Source organism: Rhinatrema bivittatum, chromosome 14 (genome assembly GCF_901001135.1).
Source record: "Rhinatrema bivittatum chromosome 14, aRhiBiv1.1, whole genome shotgun sequence".
In the NCBI taxonomy this organism is placed as follows: domain Eukaryota; kingdom Metazoa; phylum Chordata; class Amphibia; order Gymnophiona; family Rhinatrematidae; genus Rhinatrema; species Rhinatrema bivittatum.
The window spans coordinates 12,597,059-12,619,209 of NC_042628.1; the positions used below are offsets into that span (position 1 = coordinate 12,597,059).

Below are 22,151 nucleotides of genomic sequence, written 5' to 3' on the forward strand. Positions count from 1 at the left end.
AAAAGCTCCAAGGGCCCATTACCCTCCTGTCTTGGTGAGCTTCAAAGCAGTCCTCCCAGCCCAGCCTCTGTTACAAATGGGACTTAGGTAATGTGGCCCATCAAAAAGCTTGCCCACCCCTAGTCTATGCTGAGTGACATCCCACTAGGGAGTTTGGGGCTGTGAAAGAGCAAATGGGTGCTTTTATATCTATTCTACTTCCAGGCCATGCTGTGCATTATACGCCTTTCTCCATAAGGGGGGCGATCATCACATTTAATCTTTCTATTCCCCACTGAGACAGGTCTCCATCTTCTCCGGGTGGCTTTCACTTTAATTTTAGTCTCACGAGGGTGGAACCTATTTTTAAGGCTCGGGACGGCCGAAGGCCTCACCAGGGTGGAAGTCCTGCCTGCATTTTGGGGTTTGAAGATTGCAAAGTATCCCAGGATCGCTGTTGGGAAGAAGTGCAGGTGTCTTTAAGCCCAGGGTGTATGCCAAGCAAACACAATTCAAAATGGAAACACACACATTTTATTATTATTTTTTGCAGTATATCACAGCTGCAGTTCTCTCAATGACAGGCATGCATTTTTTGGTACATCATTGTTTCAAAGAAATTTCGTAAATGATTTCTTGTAAGCGGGGCCTTTATGTGCACCTCATGGTAGGTATCTCTCTCTGCCTTTTCTCCTCCCCCCATTGTGCTTTCTCCATAAAACAGATTTCCTGATATTTTTCCAGCTTAAAATGACAGCAGGAACTCACTTTACCTTAAAGGTCATCTTTTTATAGCTGAGGGAATAAGATCAGAAATTCCACAAAGCCATGAAGATTGCACTGTCATGGAGTAAAGGTTTACTGATCCCCGGTGCTGTGATTTTTAAGGTCTGTAAGCCTGGAGCAAGGAATGCATTATTAGCAGCAATGATCTGAGAGGTAACACATTCATAGGCCAGGACACTGACATCCCTTGAGCTTAATCATAGCCCATTATCCAGTGCATTCAGCAAATTCCTGAGAAAATGCTTCCTGGTCACAAACCAGGTGCCAAGTCTACATCCACGAAATGGAGAAATCCACACTGAGATTCAGATGAAGGTTTTCTACCACAAGGACCTGTCACATGGGTAGGGGAAGAGAAGAAAGAAGTAGCAATCAAGGTTTATTCCAGTAATGTGCAGTGGTTTAAGATAAGAAACAGCAATGATGTTTCTTATGTTATGTCATTTCTGAACGAAACACAAAGCTGCAAACAACATTTTTATTTGCAACCAGCAAGCACAAAAAAAAGAAATGAACTAATTCCCTCTCCACCAATTAACTTTTGAGAAAGCAGCCCCTTGTGCTGTTCTGCCGGGGTAACCCCCTCATCGCTCCACCTCTTTTCAGCTTATCTGACGGAGCAGGAGCATTAACTAATCTCTCCTGACCGCTGGTTGCCATATTAGCAGCAGGCAGCGCCATTCACCATCAGCCAGAGGTGCCCACAGGAGGACATTTGTGATCCCATCCCTCCTGCCTGCAAAGAAGGAAGATCCCCTGGAACCCACAGGCTTGCAGCCTGGATGGTCTTGGGACAGAGATCTTCATAGGGCTGGGAGGGAAGGATCTTGGCTCCAAGAAAGGGTGATTGCCCCATGGTTTAGGTCAGCTATCCTTGGACCTAGTTTCAGCTGCATAGATTAGATACCTAATACAGAAAAGCAGCATTAGGTTCCGGAATTCTCTCTCCTGGTGTACCTGCCCAGCCATCTTTTTTTTTAGCAGCTTTGTGAATTTAGGTGCTCAGCAAGGGGAAATATTCACTAAAGCAGACCTGCACAGCAAATTTATTGAATAAGTTTATGGATTTTGTGGAATATAAAAATAAAAAATATTTTTCAAAAGATCTGGGCACTTAAGAGTAGATGAGAGCAAATAAGGACCAACTAGCCTGCCCAGTTGTTTTCCTCTCTAGTTTTCTACCACTTTGGATAAATGAGCAGATAAATCCCCATTCTGACACCAACACCAGCTCCTCATTCCCTCTGCCCACCATATCTTTTAGCCAACCTCTCAACTCTGTTTCTGCCAGCGCCTGCTATTTCTGTCCCATGCATGACCAAATCATATTCCAGTGCGGGCCTCCACCACTGCCACTGCTAAGCTATTTCTTCTCTGCCAGTCCAAATATTTTGCCGCTCTTTGTTTAAAGTAATTTCTCATCTGCCATTCCAATAAGACCACTCCTTTTACCTAGTAGGAGGAGGTTCAGGCACATATGGTTTGTCGGGTGATGCCGATCGCTGCAATGTGCTGAGCAGGTTTTTAGGCTAGGAAGGCATGAATGTAATGAGAGGCTCAAGTCATCTGCCAGGAAAACAGAAAAGTCTCCACAGAGCTTGTAAGTAAGATTTCATATATGTGCATGGGGAGAGAGGATAAATCTGTGCTGGGAATTTTCTGTTACAATGCAAGCAGGATGTATGTATGATGTATTTTTATATGACGACTTAATGGTCTTAAACTGTAAACCGCATTGAGAAACCTTTTAAGTGAGCCAGGGTTGTGGTACAGAAATTGAACGAATAAATAAATAAAATGTATACCTGGTTTTCCAGATAGGAGAAAGGAAGTTCTTTGCCATTGGCAGTGACTTTCGATGGTTTGTTCTTAACCCCCGTGACATTCAGGGTCTCCACAGTGATGGAAGTAGCTTCTACGTTGGAATGAACAACGTGGGACAAGAACGTATTCTACAAGCAAGAGACGGGACGGAATGAATTAGAGCCATGGGGACAAGTTGCTCCAGGGTCAGTGTGCAATGACTTTCCTACTTGGGGATTTGAGGCATGTCTGCTGGGAGACCCCTATCCTCTATAAGGAAAGGGCATCACCTCCGTTTCCCCCACCTCTGAGACACTGAAGAGCAGATAGGAATAATCTTCTCTCTCAAACGTATCCAGGCTATCCCCGTCATCCCAGAACAGGTCTCCCCAGGCAGTCCCATGCTGAGAGAGTGCTGCGGTCAGTCGGAGGGGGTTCCCGCTGCTCAGCCGGCTTGTGGTGTCTGGTTTCTGGAGAGAAATTTAGGAAAACAACGAGATGGTCGTGCAGCGATTTCCCAGTTTCCGAGAGGAACGGATGGGAGCGAGGGAAGGAAGGGGCGGAATAGGAGAGGGCAGCGCACAGGAGCTGTGCACGCCAGGGCTATGTGGGAGAAGCCCAGGAGAGCTCGTTACCTGTGTGGGGATGACGGCGCCTGCACGAATGTGAACATTGATTCGATCCAGGGGGGCTGCCAGTGTTAGGTTCTCTCCACTGCTGGGCAGGGCCGAGCCCTGGAGAGGAACAGAAAGTGAAGATGAAGGCCGAGGAAATAATGGTTTGGGAGGGGGCTCTGTAATTCTGCAGTAACGTCTCCCCCCGTCTCCATCAGAGCTGCAGGATAATAGGTCATGATATGCGCTGTGCAAAACGTGTAATGCACGGTGAATATTTATAGCCACATAAAAGCCTGAACGTTATTCTTAGGCTGTATTTTTGCTATGTTGCCCCGATATAAATAATAATAAAACTGTAGCACTCCTTGACATTTGGCTTCAGGCCAAAGCCGTATTCCATTCACTTTCTGCATTGGAAACCCATGCACTAGAATTGTCTCAAAGACGCAGGCGAAGGGAAACTCTTTTTTTTGGGGGGGTAATATTCAGACTGCCCACCTTGATGCCCGCTCCACAGGCACTCTTTCCCGGCAGGCTGTGTGCCCGGTTCTCCAAAGGTAAGCATGTGTGCGCCCTTTATTTATTTATTTATTTATTTATTTAATTTCTTTTCCTATACCGATGCTCAAGACTAGGTCTTATCGTACCGGTTTACAATGTAACTGAGGGGAAACCAATTAACATCAAGGTAGAAAGTAAAGTTACATTAAACAGGGAGCGTAAAACCTGGGCAATGGAAGACAGTGCAGAGTTTAAACTAAGAAACAATTAGAGAGAGATAAATATACAAATCAACAAAAACTGTAAGATACAAAACATAGGTTTATCCTAGGCAGTTATTAGCCTGGTATGTGCCCTTCCCTTTAGAAGCTGCCCATGCATCTGCTTCTTCTGCGGGTCCTTTTTCCCAGGGATGCCCAGCAGGTAGGGCTGATGCAGGACCTATTTGGCACCCCCATCCCCGACGTATCCCCAGCACAGCGCTCCCAGTGGCTCCGGCACAGCACCCCTCTTGGCCTCGTGCTGGTGGGATTTGCTGCCCCCAAAATGTTAGCCTCTAGGCTAACTGCCCTTTTTGCCTAATGGAAGCACCGGCCCTGCTGGGAGTGTGGGAAGCTGACCAGCAGCCGGGCACATTTAGGCCTATTCTTGTAGCGCCCGCATGTTTCTGGCCAGATTCAGCCAGTTCGGGCTGAATACCATGCTAGCTAGGTTTTAAAAAGCTACCCCAGTAACCCTTACGGCTGGCCCCAGCCTGTGAATTGGGCTGGAGCCAGAGTTTCAAACATGGCGATTTATCTGGCTGAAACCCAATTTCAGCCAAGGAAAGCACTGAAAGTTGACTCCGAGATGGTTCTATCTTTCACAAAACCTTCAGACATGAGTGGAAGAGAAGCCAGGGCAGGACTACAGGACACAATGAGATGGGGGGGGGGGGAAAGGAAGAGAGGTCAGGAGAAAGGGAAGGAAAGTTAAATCATCCCCCCCCCCCCGTATAATTTCACTGTCAACGGCCTCCAGCGCCGCCTCTTACCGTATAATAGTCGTACCACACTCCTTGCGGGAAGTAGCCAGTCACACAGTCCATTCCTGCCTCTAGCACAGGGGTCACCAAGAGCGACCCTCCCCACAGAAACTGACGATCGATGGAGTACGTGGTCACATCTTCGGGGAATCTGCCAGGGAAAACAAAGCAGGAAGGAAGCTGAAAGAGGCTTCTTTTTCTATTTTATTTTTTCCCCAAGCAAGCCAAGTGGGTCCTGTTCAGGGCTGCTGGCTCCGGGGGTGGCTGCCAGAGCCCGAGGTGGGCTGCGGTGACTTCTGAAGTTGGGAGAAGTTCACAGATGAGATCTGTGCTGCTTACTATCCGGTTACCGTTATCCGGGTATCTTTACCCTGGTTTACTCAATAGGACCCTCATATAGAAATGCAAAAAAAATACCCCTTGCAGAACCAAATGCCGGCATGAAATGGCAGACTCCCGTGTAGGGTTTCTGCCCCAGCCCCCAGGGCTTCACCCGGCCAGGAGCAAACGACCTTGATCAGCTGCACACCGGCAGCCATCGGAATCCACTCCAGAGGAACAGCCCCTTACTCAAAAAAGAGAGGTCGGAGAACGGTGGCGCCAGAGACGTGGGCCCTGTGGAACAGGGTGTAGAGGAAAGGCAGCAGAGAGTAGCGCGTCAGTAGCACTTCCTTCATGGCCGCCCGGATCTTCGGGCTGAACACGGTCGGATCCTGGGCCTGAAGAAGATCCAGAGACAAGAATTAAAAAGTCAGCCGGACAGAGGGAACCAGGCGAAGTCTCTGTGCGCAGGGTACGTGTCCCACAGATAAAAACACCTGTTCCACTTCTGCCTTTACCTTACTGGTAAAACCATGGTCTCTCCCCCTGCCGTACCTTTTCTTTCTCAGTATTGTGGTTTCGTGCAAAAGGGTAAAAAGCTCCAAGCTGCATCCATCGAGTGCAAAGCTCCTCGCTTGTGGTGCCTGAAAACCCGCAGATGTCTGCCCCAATCAGCGGGACCCCAAAGAGGTTAAAGTTCAGCAGGCCTAGGAGCAGAGAGCAAAAGGCTGTCACTCTCCAGATCAGGAGGGATGGAGGAACCTGGACGACCGTAATCCGACACAGGACACACTGCAAATCAAGCAGACCTTTGGGGCACAGCTGCTCATATGTTTACAGATCAGGAGTGCATGCATCGAGGCAACAGTTATACCATTACAGGCAAAGTATCACTGTACATTGTTCTATAGGTGATGCTGGCGTTTGTAGGATGTGGGAGGGCAGGGAGTATCGGGTCTAGCAGGCACAATACTTGATATAGGTGCCAGCGCACAAGATGCTGACACGATGAGACCTGAACTACAAAAATGACCTCTTCCAGTGTTCCCATCTTCCCCAGTAAGACCACACATACCCGAGATAGACCAGTACATGTCCTTCCACTGACTCCTGTTGTCCCCTAGCCAGTGTCCTGAGTACCTGCCCTGGCTCGGAAAAGTGGAGCGTGAAATCACAAAGGGACGTTTTCCCCGCAGCTTAATCAAAGCGCTGTAAAGACAAGAGGTAGGAACATTTAGCACAAGATTATTTTATGGAAAAACACAAGGCAAGCCCTGTTTCCTCCCACCCGTTAGTGATAATGTAAAGCTGCCGCCTGATGAACTGAAGAAGGTTTTGGGGGTTTTTTTTTTTTAAACACCGTGGCTGTCAGTAAAGAGCAGGCTGCAGCTGTCCACTTCTCAGCTCTGCAAGAGGATTGTAAAAACGGAGCGAGAAACCGAGGCATCAGGCTCCAGTCCTCAAACACGAAGCAGTAAAGCCACAGAAGCGATGCGTCTGCTTGGTTATATTATCCCGTGCTTTGCTCTGATGGGATATAAATCCAGAATCCTCACACAGACATATAACTTGGACAAATTTCCCTATTTCATATATTCATTGTTTGTTTGGGTTTTTTTTAGGCTACCCCTACTACCCCTAACTAATCAAGCTTGATATTTCACTTGGTTGCAGCTCCATCACTGCTCTCTACATTAATGGTGGGGGTGGAAGGGAAATAGAACCAAAGAGCTAAGAGAAACAGATAAGTATGAGAAAAAAATGTGAAGCTTGCTGGGCAGACTGGATGGGCCGTTTGGTCTTCTTCTGCCGTCATTTCTATGTTTCTATGTTTCTATGTTTCTATATTTTTCTCCCATTTGTGACAAGTCATCCACCAGTTTCTCAGCCCAGAGCTGCAGTGCAGGGAAGGTACTGTATGCTGGCAGCAGGATGGAGAGCATGGAAGAAGGGACTTCCTCCATAGTGCACAGGGCTCGCGGTTACTCTAGAGGCAGATTCTAACGTCTGCCTCAGGTTGCTTTTATCTCCAGGAGCTCTCACTCTGCACCAAGAATAAGTACAGCCACAATCTGACAATGTAAAACTCGTCCTCTCCTGGCTATGATGAGCACAGCAGATAGGTCTACGATAGAAATCAGAGAAGTTTTCATCCCAGCTCTGGGTACAAAATATTCCTACACAAATGTGGGCATTAGTTTAAACTACAACACTGTGCCAAAAGAGCACGAAATCCTTCACTAAACTAATAATCTTACAAGAATCTACTGATTCTAACTTTGGCAGTTTTGATTCCTATACCTCTCTTGTAAAATTATTTGTTTAAGTATGATTTATTAAGTACTGATTTCCTTTTAATAACAAAGGCATTGATTTAATTACATAAACTTACTGAATTTTAACCAAATATTAATTTAGCAATACTAAAAAATAATGTTGTAAGCCAATCCTTCCACCAGGGGGCACTCACCCTTACCTGGCTGTGGCCTTTGCTTCCATTAGCCCATACAGGTTATGGACATTGTAATGCACAGAGGCTTTGTGCTTCGCTGAAGCGCAGAGTGTCTTGGAAAAAAGGGATCCCCCTAGAACTGCTGGTAGAGAAAAAAAAAATCAAGACAGGAAAAATAATGGGAGGAAAACGGAAGGACACGTCCAAAGACATTTCAAAGAAGTATTGAGAAAAAAAAAAAAGGCTGGAAAGCTTGCCCTATATCAGACCTCCCTGTGTTTTTAACCAAATATATAAGGGAAGCAGAACAGACTGAAACGAAGGCTAAGAAGAGCTCTTCCGCATTCAGGAGAAAATTCCGCACAGTGGGACAGAGCTACAGAAGGTTTTCACTATTTTGTGTCTATGGGAAAACGGTCAGCACATCTGGCCCAGTGAGGGCTGATAGGTTTCCTCATAAAGCCCTAGGTGCTATGTCCAATATCTTACACACAGGGAGCAATTTTCAGACAAATAATCAGTCCCTAAATTTTAGCCACTTAAATTTAGGAAGATTTTCAGCTGATCTTAGAAGCCAACATTTCCAGCTGAAAAGTCACAAACTTAGGAACCTAAATTTAGACCTGCAATTCATTTGCTTAGATGTAGGCACCTGAATTAGGTGCTTAGCGCTAAAAATCAACGCTGTCCCTAAATTTACCTCCCCTCTTGCCACCCACTTTTAGACACCTAAAGTTAAGGGCCTAGTGACACACTGGAGCCAGGACTCATTATCAGCTTGGCCGAGTTAAAATCATTTCTCTCCTTACCAGGAACGTATGGTGGGTTATCGAAATCCCCCGAGGAGCAGCCATCCAGCGACCCATCCAAGAAGTTAGATGGTTCATTCATGTCCTAAAATGGTAAAAAAAAAATAGATGTTCAACCACACAGAGGGTAACATCCGGGGAACTGATCACCAGCACAGCCATCTCTCCCTCCCTCGAGTGCTGGTAATGCACTCCACCCACCCCCTCCCCATAGCCACGGACCAGAAGACACCGATTCCCCGGCAGTTTCTCTCGGTGCGGCAGGCGACAACATCGCGTCCTCGATTCAGAATCATTCAGGGAGAAAGGGCAGGGTAAACCGCACAGTCTCTCCAAAAACCTGCCCTCTTTCTCGATGCGGAGGAGGCTGCGTACCTGGGAGCAGGTTTGCATGGGGGGGGGGGGGGAGGGGAAGTGCGCTTGGAAACAGCATTTTAAAATCTTCACGCGTATTGTTCCAGCAAAAGAAAAGGAGGGTGGGCGGCAGCTGCACCTGACCGAAGCTCTTTGTAGCCAGGGCTATAGTATCAAGGCAAAAAAAGTACGCCCGCAGCTAAAACAACCGCAGGCTTGCCCCCAAGCGAACAGTCTGAACCCTGCCCCCATTCGATACAAAGAAGATGGAATCCAAAGAGGAAGGAGCCCGCCCCCAGGCAGAAACCTGCTCTCTTCTCCAATGCCCCCCCCCCCCATCCAAGAGATGGCACGGGGGAGGGGGCAGAGACAGGAAACTTACGATCCAAAGTCCATCGAAGGGCACCCGGCTGTAGAAATGATTCAGGTTCTCGAACCACCACTGCTGGGCCTCCGGGTCGCTGAAGTCAGGATAGGCCGTGCGTCCAGGCCATACCTGGGAACGGGTCCAGAAGAGCAGGAATGGGGGGGGGGGGGGGAGGGGTTTGTAATTAAAGGTTTATTGAAACACACTGCACAAGTGGAGCACACAAACACTTTCAGCATGCTTCACCCAATGCCCACGCCTTTCAAGATTCCCCACGCCCATTCACGCCGCCATCCCAAGCCTCCTCTTTCCCCCCCCCCGTGGTATCCCACCTTCCGGATGCTCGCAAAACTCCAACGTCAACCCTGCTGGATGCACTTAATTTTTCCATCTGATAAACACCCCGCCCGCGTTTGAACACTGTAAGTCTGCTTCAGTCAGCACCCTTACGTCTCCTGCAGTGTGGTTTATCAACGTGGTCACTTTCGGGGGGAGACATCCTTGAGGGAACCATTTAGCAGGTATACTATAGGATCCAGTTCCAGCCACATAGCTATAATAACACAGGTGAGCTGCTGAACCAGCTTCCAAAATGTGATCGGTACCGGAGAGCCCCACCCTGGGTGACCCCTAGATCTCAGATTTACACAGCCTCTCCAACGCGCATCTGAAACGGACTTTTCTTTAACCTCTGTGCAGTGAGTATCATCTATAATGGATCTTGAGCAACAGCTGGCATTATCCACCCCCTCCCCCCCCAAACTCGTGGCCGTGAACGCTGCGTCCACAGCATCTCCAACCTCGGCCGGCTCTGGAAGCAGAAGCCTGGCCCAGGAATCAAAGCCGGCTCTCGCCAGTGAACCCTGCCCAGAATGAGATCCAAGACCAGAAACTGGTGCGCGCAGAACTCCCTCTCACCTCTCCAACCAGGGGCGCGCCCCGACTCGTATTAACGAATATTCCTCGCTTTAAACCCTCGTCGTAAGGCCAGTAAGAACCGGGAGGCTGGGTGCTGCTAATCCCAGGGTCCTGTAAGAAAAATGAAGAATCACTGATTTTTAAAAGCAAAAAAAAAAGAAAAAATTTTGCTTGGCCTGCAATCGCGGCTGCCGGCAGGCTGCGGAGGCCGGAGGAGTTAGGCAGGATCATTTACAAAAGGCGTCTCTGCGGGTAACGCGGCCTACCCGACGCGAGGGCAAACTGACCTGTGCGCAGCCCGTGTGCGTGTAAACGTACCTGCAGGGAGCGCAGGCATTCCTAGGGAGGAGCCTGCACGGGCGCGCGTGCTCCTGGAGTTCCGAAAAACTACCCGCGTAAATTTTCCCCGAAAAACAAAAAAAAACTGCACACAAAAAACAGCCAGCGCAACTGGGTGCGGACGTTTCTGCTGTGTTCGTTTTCAGAGGGACCGCGTTCGTGTGCCTTTCCTTTCAAAACTGGTGTGACCTATGCACGCATTTCATTTAAAATGCATGAGGCTGGCGCAAAATGACAATTAATAGGTGCCTTCTCCTTATACTTATTTGAAATTGTGGGGCGAAGGTGTCTAAGTTGACGCACACTAGCCTTGTCTGATTCTGCAAAAGATCTTTACCTCACTCGGGTGTCACCCTCCTACGGTAAACGACAGGAATGAGGCGCCTGGTGGCAGCCAGGGGAGACCTTTCAATCGTATTCTTACGTCAGACGCAGAAGGGGTTATCTGAATTGCATGTCGAGCAAAGGACGCATCCAGCCAGCAGTGCTCTTCTGCCTCCCTTACACTTCTTACGCGGGCAGATGTGCTTTTTTTTTTTTACAGGCTGAAAGAAGTCATCGGCCCCTAAGTTTAACCACTTCAAAGTATCCTCACTGAGCGATTAGGGGTTTGTGGTCATCCAGAGGATGTGCAAATATTTCCCCCTACAGCCATCTATCAAATGCTGCTTTCAAAACCAAAGGGTTGGGATGAAGCCAGAGGTAGAAATGGAGAGACTGTTTTGTAACAGCTGTCAGAATGAACAGCGACCTTATATCCGACAGAAGCTTTGAAACCAAGGGCCAAGCACTAAAACTAACGGCATTTCGCTTTGCCAGCAGGCTTTTCGATAAATCCGTCTGGTTGGCTGCAGAATTTCCTCAGGCCTGTAATGTAATTAGTAAGTAAGGAAGTAGATTCCCCAAAGAGAGGAGCTCATTCTCACCACAATCGGGACGTAGTGCTGCCCGTGTCCGTGAAGGTCCTCCACCATCTGCGGGAGGGTGCCAAACCGCTCAGGGTCAAAGGTGAAGTCGCGATACCCTACCATGTAATCGATATCATTCCACTGCGCATTCTGGAAGGGCAGAGAAAACGAGGACTCAGGAACCGCAAACTCCCTCTGCACAATCTTTTTTTTTTTGTTTTTAGCTTTATCGATTTTTTTTTTTTTTTTTTGCGCGTTTTCAGTTGCGTTGAGCTTGCTTTCCTTACCTGCGGTATCTGCTCACTCCTCATGTCTTTCACGACCCGCCAGGTTTCATCGCTTGTTCCGTAACCCCAGCGGCAGAGGTGGAAACCCAGCCCCCAAAGAGGAGGCATCGTGGGGAAACCTGAGACAAAACAAGTTCTTACAAGAAAGCCGCTATTCCCTCAGGGATGTGAAATGTCGTCGAGCCGATCGTTCATGCAGAGCAGGGAGAGAGTGGCTGAGTGCACTGCAGAGCGCTCTGCCACGCCTACTAAAATAATTATTACATGGCTTTGTTGAAGAGTCGGAAGAAGGAGGCTACTTTATTTATTTAAGATTATATAACATTTAGGGCTCGATTCATTTAGGTGCTGTCCCTTCCACGGGGAATGGGAAATCAGGCCCTTAGTGGCGCGGCGGTGTGTGCGGTTATGTGACCCCCCGTGCAATCACGTGACATGGACCCTCTGAACCGTTCTGTAAATACCCTGCCCAGGGACGGCTGTGATGGAAATCCATGTTCACCTATCACCTCCTGGTACTGCTGGATGACTGCAGCTGGGTCAGGCCCCAAGAAGATGTAGAAGTCCAGGATGCCTCCAATCGTTCTCCAGGTTAGGGCTGGAGCCGGCTGCAAGGCGACTTCTGTGAAGGGACGGAGATGAGAGAGTGATAAACGGACATTAATGGCATCTTAAAATCGGGCACTTTTGCAAGTCTTCAGAACGGCTTCACGCACGCTGCAATGGCCCTGCTTCCTGGGCATGGGGGTCCAGAACTCTCCTTAGGATCCAACCCATGGCTGAAATGAACAGGCAGCAGGGAGTCACAATGCTCTGATATCTGCCTTCCCTCGACTTTACTCTCTGTCGGAAGGAAGGGGGGTTCCTGAAATTATCAGTGCAAAACCTGCTGCATCATTCAACGTTATGTCCTGGCACTGAAAGGCCACCGCCGTCGGGAAGCTAACACGGCAGGGCTTGGCTCTGAAGTTACTCACAGCACTGGCGAGAGAGTCCGGCATGATCAGGGCCTTTTGGAAAAAAAGCATACGCTCGCCGTGCCCTCAGCGGGCAGAGAGGCCGCCGAACGACCATCAGGCGCTACAAAAGTCCTTATCACGGAGCTCTTGCCAGTTCTGCTTCAGTCAGGGATTCATTCTTTACTGCCATATTCAATCATTTAGTGAGGGGTCCCTGAGTGCGCCCCCCCCCCCCCCCCCGGTTCTTCTGAGAATGCGTGTTACTGAAGTCAGCACTGGCAGCGTGCTGCTGCCCCTATGCAAGATTAGAAAGCAGACAAGGAGCCCGTCACAGGAGGGTAAGGGGGAGGCTTCCATGGGGGCTGTCAGAACGCACTGGTTCACAGCACCAGAATAAATGTACGGCTCCAGCTGCTGCTGTCCCTGAGAACAGCTGGATCCAGGGCACCCTGCACAACTCTTAAAATCAGCAGAGAAGGTGGGGGAGGGGAGGTAAGCAGAGATAGGGAGTGTGGGGGGGGATGTGGGAGGGCTGCAGACTTTGCCATCACAGGCAGTGCCCGGCTTTTTAGGTGAATTCCTAAGGTCTGAGAAGCTGAAGCTACAATGTCAAAACTTTAGGAAAGAGGACAAGACTGAAAAAAAAAAAAAACCCACGAAACACCCAACCCTTTCTCCATTCTCATGGGCTCTGGCAGGGCCAGACTGCTGAATGGTGCACTTTACCTCTGTCACTACATCACCTAAGAGAGAGCTACGGAAATGCCCACCCATCGCATTGCTGTTCAACAGGAAAACCCCGTGAGCTGCGCCTCCTTCCTCCAGCATCAGGTAAAAGGGGTGAGTCCCGTACAGGTTGACATCTTCCTGAAAATAAAACATCAAGTCAGAAAATCTGAGCTGAGGACTGCAGCGTCTTCCTTCAGTATCCAAAGAGCCTGAATTAAAAAAAACAAAAACAAAGCAGATTGCCCTAGGAAGGCAGATGAATACAAATGCCTTCTTAGTCTTTACGTCCACTGTATTTACAGTTTTGTTTGCTCTTTACAGACATCCTTTATCCAGTTTCCCAGTTTCTCATCTCACCTCACCAGAACTCCATGTTTTCAGCCGGCAGTGAAAGAGGGATGAGCCAACAAATCAGGACTGGCAATCATGGACTCTGCCTATAATCTGCGGCACAACCACATGATTACGATCGGAGGATACTGGACAGGAAATGACGCAGTTCCCCACATGATCTTTACCAATACGACCAGTGGCAATAATGGATAGAGTTCTTATAGAACCAGCTCTAAAGCAAAATACTTGTAAAGCCTATCCTAGTCTTTTGGGACTGTAAACAAATGTCCACGTGCTCATTTTATTTATTTATTTAATCTGATTTTTATATTCAGCTTTTCGGCACTTCAAAGCGGGTTACATTTGCTATTGTCTGTCAGAGTAGTCAAATTTTGGGGGTTAATTGCAAATCTATGTTGGTTATCTCTAAAAGATATGATTGACGTAACGTACATCACAATCACCGACATATTTCAAAATCATTTCCATACTTAAGGAAAGGCAGATAGAAGGTCACTTGGTCCATAGTTGACTGCTAGCATCTTATGATTGGCCTGTTTCTCTGTTTTATCCAGTGCTGTATGTGCAATCAGCAAGATGGACAAAGAAAACAGTAATGAAGCTAGCGATAACTTATAGTACATTTCCATTTTTGTATTGAGGAATACAATTATACCATTGGTGGGACATCGCGGGCCCAGAAGGTCAGGGTCTTCCAGTCCAGGCTGTGCAGGAAGCTGCTGCGATGCTCTCCGAGGCCGTACAGCAATTTGGAAGGCAGAGCGGTTGAAATCTGCAGGAACTGGTCAGCAAAAATCAAGGGCGCCACGGTTGTGTTCAAGCTAGAGTGGGCAAAAAGGAAGAACGACACTTTCTGTGCCTTTATAAAGATGACACATGTGGGCTGTCGCACCGATCCATCACGGCAGTAGCTCTGGAAAACCTGAATCCCACTCTCTCTCTCGTCCACGGAGGCCACCCAAAGAGTTGGCCAAGATATGAAAGGGAATCGAAGAGAAGTCTTGGGAACAGAAACCCCACAGATTTGCTGCGGAGGCTTCTGTCGAGTCTGTGTCCCAGCTGTTGGGCCCGAGTTGGGCCACGGTGTGGACAGTACAAGGCTTGTTTTTGTAATGCGCTGCCACACTTTGAACACATAGCTGGAACTAAATATAATTATTATTCTATCCTGATATAGTCCCCTTCCAGTCCCGGTGACCATTAAACCATGATTCATTGAACTGTCCTTTTCCATCCTGGTTACTTCTACGTCGGTGGTTCTGTTGGGATTTTCCAAGTTGTTTTTTTTAATCTCCCTCTTTCGTTTCCCATATGTTCCCCTCCTAGGAATTGCACCAATCCCTCCACAACCACCAGATCAGACAGACCCCCTTTGCTTTCTTTTCTGTGTACCAGGGCTGTGCTCTAACCACAGGAAACGCTCAAGGCCAGCCTGGGCGCAACGTCTGAAATTTGCTGCAAAGAGTTATGTGAAAGAAAAAGCTTAAAAGGGTTAAATCTTACAGAACAGCCCCCGAACTGTTGCGCCTCACTACCACTCCAAACGGCTCTTTGGCGAGCTCCACACTGTAAAGAGGGTTCTGTGCTTTCTTGGTTGCCGGAGGGACATCGAGTGGAACTTCATATCTTGGACTGGTGGCATCAGTCAACTGCGGTGGAAAGGGGGAAACAGAAGAGGTGAATTTTGCACGACGGTGGCCTTTATCTCCGGCATTCATAAATGAAGCGTGACCACCATCGCAGCTACTCGGCCAATTCAACAGCAAACCGGTCAGCTCCCCGGTTCAGGGGGGACTGTCCACTGTTTCAAATGCACGAATGGAGCAATCCCGACTCTTGTAAGAGCGATGGCATGAGGAGGGGACGATATTCAGACTGTCTGCAGGGGCTCGGCACCAAATTTCAAAGTGCCCACGGACAGCTGCACCTGCCTTTTGCGCAGGTAGTTTTCTCATGGAACAGAAAGTTGAAAAACGCAATCTACGCACGTTATTTTCTTCCCCCCAACCTAAGCACATCCACCCCTCCCCTCCGGGAACATCTCCTCCCAGTGCAGCCACAAGTACCCGCCCTGTGGAAGACTGCGCAAGCTTTGAGCTGCATTGAGGGAGGGGTCATTTTTAGACCACCAGCTTACGCGTGCAAATCACTATTCCCCTGCGAAAATCCTCCTCCCCAGTCTGTGTAGGCAAATCGTTTGAGAAGAGGGCAGCTGAGAGAAATGAATGGATTAAAATCAACTGGAAAACACTGTTCAAGAAAGCTGGACAAATACGCAGGGAAAACGTTAACGCCTCGGATTGTACAGCAATGAGGACGTTCCAGACAGGTAAGATGACAACAAAGGTGGGGATCCCTGCACAGCTGTGATATATACCGTACATATGGGGGGGGGGGGGGGGGGGGGCGGGGTTGCTTAAACATCTTTTCGTAACTGCTTTGCTACAATGAGAAGGAAATATCTCACCTTTATGTGCAACCGGGTGTTGGTTTCCAAATTCACATTTAGCTGCAGTCTCTCAATATCCCTCGCATAATACGCTTTCACCTTCCTCCTCAGGACGCCTAGAAGCCCCAGGCTGGTTTGCTTCACGTTCTCTAGGGCGTAACTTGGGAAATCCGGAGGGTAGAAGCACCAGGGCACCCCTCCTCCGCTACCAGGTGCGGGTCGGACGCCTCCAACGAAGCAGCAACCCCGGCCTTCGCAGAGTTCTCGGGTGACCACCACGTTCCTCTCGGGGTAGCAGTCAAAACGCTGCTCCCTCGGGACCGAGCTGCATCTGTCCAGAGGACCCTGTTCACTTGCCTGTCCGGACAGACGGACGCCTGCCTGCTTCAGTGTCCCATTGCCGGGATACAGGCCAGGGGGAGCCTGCAGTGCCCACAAAGTGACTTCGCTCAGCAGGAAGACCACGGCCAAAACAGCGAAGGCCAGCGCCCAGAGCAGCAGAGATGATTTCCAAATCGGGTGGGACTTCTGGCCACTGGCCCTCTTTCTACCAGGGAGCACCTCCCACTCCAAGCCGCTGGCTGCCACCTTCTGATAGGGAAACATCCCTCTAGAACATGTGTCAGGGGGAAACCAAAAAAAAAAAGGAAGAGAAAATACTGAATCAACATGAAGTGAAAAAATATTCTGACATTTTAGATATTCAGCTGAAATGTGCTGTGGTTCATCTGTACCACAATCATGTGATGAACGACTCTTAAACCAGATATCTCAATCCACATACGGCTGCACATCACAGATTTGTCCACACCGGAAAGCTCTGATAAGGAGCAAAGTAAACCGAAAGACATCTTGATCTAATGAAATACACTGGAGAAGAAGATTTATTTATTTAAACTCTTTCTATTCTGCCCTTCTTACATTCAGGGCGGATTACAAAAATACACTCATAATGTTTTACAGTATGGAACAAATATTTATTTATTTTATTTATTTGCAGTTTTTATATACCGACATTTGTTTAGTAACCTCACATCGGTTCACAATTAACAGAAACATTGCAGCTGTGCCAACTAGAACGAACATGTGCAACAGTGCTTTACAATAAACATTTACAATAAACAATAAACTTTACAATAAACTTGTTAACAAAGATATGCAATAGTGCCCTACAATAAACTTGTTAAGCGGGAGGGGAGAGAACAGTGGAACAATGAAAGGGAAAAATAAAATAGTGGTACAAAGCAAATTGTTATCTCACGTAAATCCGGGCGGATTTACGCGAGCAGGGCTTTTAAAATCCGCCCGTATGCCTAAAAGTTCCAAGTTATATGTAAACCGATACAATGTGCAAATGGATTTCGGTATATAAAAAATTATAAAATAAAATAAATAAATAAATAAAAATAAAGTATTCAGAAGGGACCTTTATGCGATTCTATGTAACACACTTTGACCTCTCCTGCACAAAAAGCGTGTCGTAAATAAACGATGACTTGATCTTAGTCACATTATGGTCGGCTCTGCATAGTGATACAAAAAGGAACTTCATAGAATCTGGAGATGCTTCAGTCCCATCAGGTCAATCCATTAATAACAGAATTAGGCTGTTGTGCAGATTAAATTAAATGTCATATTGTTTTCTATCCCAAAACGCCATGCTCATCACATAAATGTTTCATAGACACAAAGGATGGCCGAGGAAGGGAGATGGGCGTGGGGCCGTGTAAACTCCCGTTCGCTGTGGCATCTGTATAAAGAGACCAGCGTGTAATATTCATTGCTTCATTAGTCCATGCAACCTGCTTTTCAAAATAGGTTAAACCCATAACCACAGCTGACTTTACAGCATTCTGTCAAATAAATAAAACCTGAGGGGAGCAGAGGTTACAATCCTAAACTACAGTGGTGTAACTGCATCGAGCTTCCAACAGGCGGGTAACTTGCAAACTGCAATGAGCATGGAGAAATCAGATATTTTTTTTTTTACCATAGCCTCATGGCAGCGGGGATAATTAGAAACCAGTGTCCCTAGCGCCTCCCTTTTTTTTTTTTTTTTTTTTTTTAAGGCAACTAACACAGAAAAGGATTTAGAGAACAAAGTGGCCCATAGAATTTATTTTTAAAAACAGTTCCCAAGGGCAGCAGATTTGTGCTATTCAATAGTAAAAGTCATAAGGTCTGTATCTTTATTTGTATTAAAAATGTTAATTGCTTATGCTCGGCGCACTAAGCAATGTACAAAGAATTCAAACATAAAATTTTAAATAAAATACAGATAAGACAAAGCATAAAAACAGTAAAATATAGATAAAACAAACAAATAATGCAATTTCTGAAGTCTCAAATAAACTATACACACCGGAGATTTGCTTACAATAAGCCTATTTTAAAAGGAGTTGTCTATAATAAAATTAAAAAAATTCTACCTGCAATCTGTTAAACATAAGGTCTCAGCTTGCCATCTCATGTAAAACTGTACAAACTGGGAATTTGCTTAAAAAGAGGCCTCTTTAAATAGAAATGTTTTAAAAAGAACTTTAAAAGTTTTCCCACAATCTGCCAAACGTAAATTGATACAGAAATGATTGACGTTTATATCTGAGGATTTGGATTTGATATTTCTAAACTAGAATGATCTCTTCAGAATTCCCAACATTTTGTCTTGTTTAATTTTAAAAAACATCCTTTCCAACTTTCACCATCTCATCTTTGCAATACGATATTTGTCCTTCAGTAATAAAACTTTAATTTATTGATTTATTATATTTACATTTGATTGTCTACATTTAAAAAACCTTAACTTGGATAAGTTATAAAATACACAATATAAACATTAGTATATTTTTAAAAAAAAATCTCAATATACATCCTATTTCCTCCATTTACCTATTTATACATAAAAATCTATTACAACAATGACAAAACACAAGAGTATCCACCTACTAATAATATATCCAGTAACCTCAGGCTATAAAAATCTAAAAATGTATATTTTATCAACATCCCATTAAAGTTTAAAAGAACCTCATAACAGTTTCACAATCGCTCCCACACCCACCACTGCTAGGGGATCTTCATTTTCAATTTTTAATTTTATTTCCCTTGGGAATTTATCAGTATTTATTTTAAAGAACAAAAAAAAGAAAATCGGTGCAAAAATACAAGTTCTCTCACTGATTTTTCTCCAGTTTGTTATGATAAACATTGATAAATTCCTGGGGAATCTAAAATAAAAACTGAAAATGAAGGTCCCTAATTATAATGGAAAATTTCAGGACCCAGAATGATCAAAGGATACATCAGCAAGCCACTGGATATGTTAAAACTTCAAATCATGATTTCCTGCCCATTTGTAATCCTACCCATTATCCAGATGCCTCTTTGAACAAATAGGTCTTGATTTTATTGTGGAAAGCAAGGTATTGAGTTCCAAATGACAATGAATCTCTCTCAGAACCTGATTCCACAAGAGCAGTACAAAACAGAAAAAGCAAATCTAGTAATACCAGTTTCACAATTAGGAAGGGTGGCATCACCAATGAATCCTGCCAAGAAGATGCTCAAGATCTCTGGGGCTAATAATAGCAGAGAAAACTATACAAAGGCACCTGGAAACAAATGAAACGATTTAAAACCTAATCCTTTGCTCTGTGGGAAGCCAGTGCGATTTCTATAGTACCATGGGCTGAGTGGGCCCTGGCAGCACAAAGACTTCTAAAGGAGACACAACGGAAGGAACAAAGTTGCTGTTGCTGCCCAAAGAACATCTGAGTAAACTGGGTGCTAAGTGACTTGTTCAAGGTCATACAGAGGCAAGAGCTCAGGGACACATTTTGTGCTCATGGACACATTTCTGCAGTGCCTTCGGTGTGGCTCAGTCCTGCAACTGAATTAAAAAAAAAAAGAAACTTACCAGATAAAATCAATATTTCAGTCTCTGGATGACTCTAGCTCTCCACCTTCTCCCTCTGTTTAGCTCAGCATGTGGATCTGGGGCACACTCCAGACGTCCCCCTGGTTCTGTACCCCCCACCTGGCTTGCAGAGCAGATGATTCGTTTATTTGCTGTAAGGATGTCCCCTGCAAAAAGATTTCTGTATCTGCATGGGACTCCTGGAAAACTCTCCTGTGCCCTTAAGAATGAAACAGTCGCAGGCTGTTAAGCAATCGGTTCATTTACCTTACTGCTCCTGTACCGAGGAGTCAGCTGATTTTCTGTGGTGTCTCGGCTCCCCCCTTCCCCTTTTCTCATAAGCCTCAAGGTTTCTCTTCCATGCAAGTCACTTCCTGAGCTTAATGGACACCGCTGCCTGCCAATGGCAGTGAAGAAAGCTGCACAGGGGGGAGAGAGGAAGAAATGTAACGCCTCCTCTGCTGAGTGAAGAGTTTTCTCGGAGAGAGCGGTTAGTTAGGGTAGAGGAGAGGGAGAAAAACAGAAGAGAAAAGAAAAGAAATCAGCTGTGAAGGCAGGAGGCGGTTTTATGGTTTGCACAAGATTGCAGCACCTCCCAGCCTCGCTGTTTAGAATGCTGATTTAGTTTTTTTTTCCATTTTGAATTCATATTCAGCCTTTTCCTAGGAAAGGCACAGGGTGGATTAGAAAGAAAGGGAAAATATTCAAGGACAGGACTTCCCTGCCATTTACTGTGACCTTGGGCATGTCACAAGCCTCTTTTTGCATACCGGGTATTGCTACTGTTTTGCATTGCTCAAGGCTCAGTTTATATGGTCTTTATATTCCCTTCCTCCACCCCCAAGATATGTACTGTAATTCACATCTTCCGAAACTGAAGGAAATTAAATCCTTGACTTGGGCAGAAAGATGCATTTCAGGATTTGTAAAAGTAAACAGACTTGTTTTGCACTCTTTTACATATTTTTGATTAAAACATTAAATCTGTCCCTTAAAACGGTTAAAACAATACATTGCAATTAAGTAACGTACATAAATAAAACTAATTTAGGAAAATCTGATACATTAAATGTATTAGCGATAGAAGAATTCGAATGAAATAAATAGCAGATCAGTAGGAAAAAAAGATTGCTGGAAAAATCCATACCATACGGCAGATCAAAATCACAAAAAAAGCGCTAAACCATTAAATAATTTGTACTTTTAGTAGCTAGCTAAACACATATATAGAAAAAGAAAATTGTAGACCCAAAGTATCGCGATGCACGGTCGGAGCAGCGACAGCAGGCAGTTCTTACTTTCCACCACTAGATGTCAGCAGCAATTCTGGCAGTGACCCTGGACTCCCGGCGTCCGCTCCTCGTTGGCTGCTGCTCTCTTTCGTTAGCGTCTACTCGCTGGTAGGCGGTCTGATTGGACGAGAGAGGGAGCCAATCAGCGCTTTGCGGGGCCCGGGTGGCTTTTTGGCAGGAGCGGGTGCGCGCCTCGATGGGGAAGCCCGGAAGGGGTTGGAGGCTTCCCCGATCGTTTCTCCGCTGCTGCTGATCCCTGGGTAGGAGCTTCTCAGCCCGCACGCTGATTTACGGGGGGCGGGGGTCCGATCCTCATGTTAGGGACTTCCTGCCTTAAATTCTTTGTTTTTTTCTGCAGGTAACTGCACCTGAAGAGCTGGAGCAGGATGAATCGTCCCAAGCCAGCCACGGTGCGGCGGCCAAGCGCTGTGGCTAAATCCTCAGGTAGGTAATTACCTTGTTTTGTTTTTTTGATCCCAGTATTGGGTTTTGGTTAACACAGCGATGCATTTCATTAATGCGGAGGGCGATTTTGAAACCCCCGGCCTGAAAGCTCACGTTCAGAGGGAAATTCCATCCTATCAGCTGATGTAAGGTGGTGGTTGCGTCTCCCTTCCCTTTAAGAACATAAGAACATGCCATACTGGGTCAGACCAAGGGTCCATCAAGCCCAGCATCCTGTTTCCAACAGAGGCCAATCCAGGCCATAAGAACCCATTAGAGCTGGTGCACTCTTCTACTGGTTTGATTGCTTTGGTTTAGGCAGCATGAGGTCCATTTTCAGCTGCTGTGCGGCTTAGCTAGTTAGTTGGGTAAACATATCCAGCGGTGGTCATACTGCTGAACATACCCAGCTATCTTAAAGTTAGCTGGTAATGTCAAACCAACTAACTTTAGGACAGCCCTAAAGCCCGACCAGAGTTAGCTGCTTAACTTATGCTGCTAACATCTCTCTTCTTCGGAACACCTCTTGCCTGCCCATGGAAT

At 46.4% G+C, this 22,151-nt stretch overlaps 2 protein-coding genes across 5 annotated transcripts in view; one reads left to right on the forward strand and one right to left on the reverse strand.

Annotated features, from left to right (window-relative positions):
• Window positions 1-490: 490 nt before the first annotated feature.
• Window positions 491-20,349, reverse strand: LOC115076249 (lysosomal alpha-glucosidase-like). Of its 4 annotated transcripts, none has more exons than XM_029577478.1 (20): window positions 19,873-20,343; window positions 15,975-16,566; window positions 15,011-15,156; window positions 14,163-14,328; window positions 13,195-13,291; window positions 11,968-12,087; window positions 11,466-11,584; window positions 11,197-11,328; window positions 9,932-10,042; window positions 9,029-9,142; window positions 8,293-8,377; window positions 7,508-7,622; window positions 6,107-6,240; window positions 5,587-5,738; window positions 5,281-5,429; window positions 4,720-4,861; window positions 3,204-3,302; window positions 2,874-3,038; window positions 2,571-2,717; window positions 491-1,098 (listed from the first exon to the last, which is right to left on the reverse strand). In XM_029577478.1, exons 2-20 carry the CDS (start codon window positions 16,560-16,562, stop codon window positions 1,036-1,038), a joined length of 2,844 nt encoding a protein of 947 aa, XP_029433338.1. In that variant the 5' UTR covers window positions 16,563-16,566; window positions 19,873-20,343; the 3' UTR covers window positions 491-1,035. The 4 variants fall into 4 exon arrangements, with proteins under 4 accessions (XP_029433338.1, XP_029433337.1, XP_029433336.1 ...); XM_029577477.1 differs by having other exon boundaries at window positions 7,508-7,625; window positions 20,140-20,342; XM_029577476.1 differs by having other exon boundaries at window positions 7,508-7,625; window positions 19,873-20,341.
• A 929-nt stretch (window positions 20,350-21,278) lies between these two features.
• INTS1 (integrator complex subunit 1) overlaps window positions 21,279-22,151 on the forward strand; it is a 49,324-nt gene continuing 48,451 nt past the window's right edge. Inside the window, exons 1-2 of the mRNA XM_029577475.1 lie at window positions 21,279-21,424; window positions 21,523-21,608. Of these exons, the coding sequence (XP_029433335.1) occupies window positions 21,551-21,608 (58 nt within the window). The 5' untranslated portion in view covers window positions 21,279-21,424; window positions 21,523-21,550. The remainder of the gene's footprint in view (window positions 21,425-21,522; window positions 21,609-22,151) is intronic.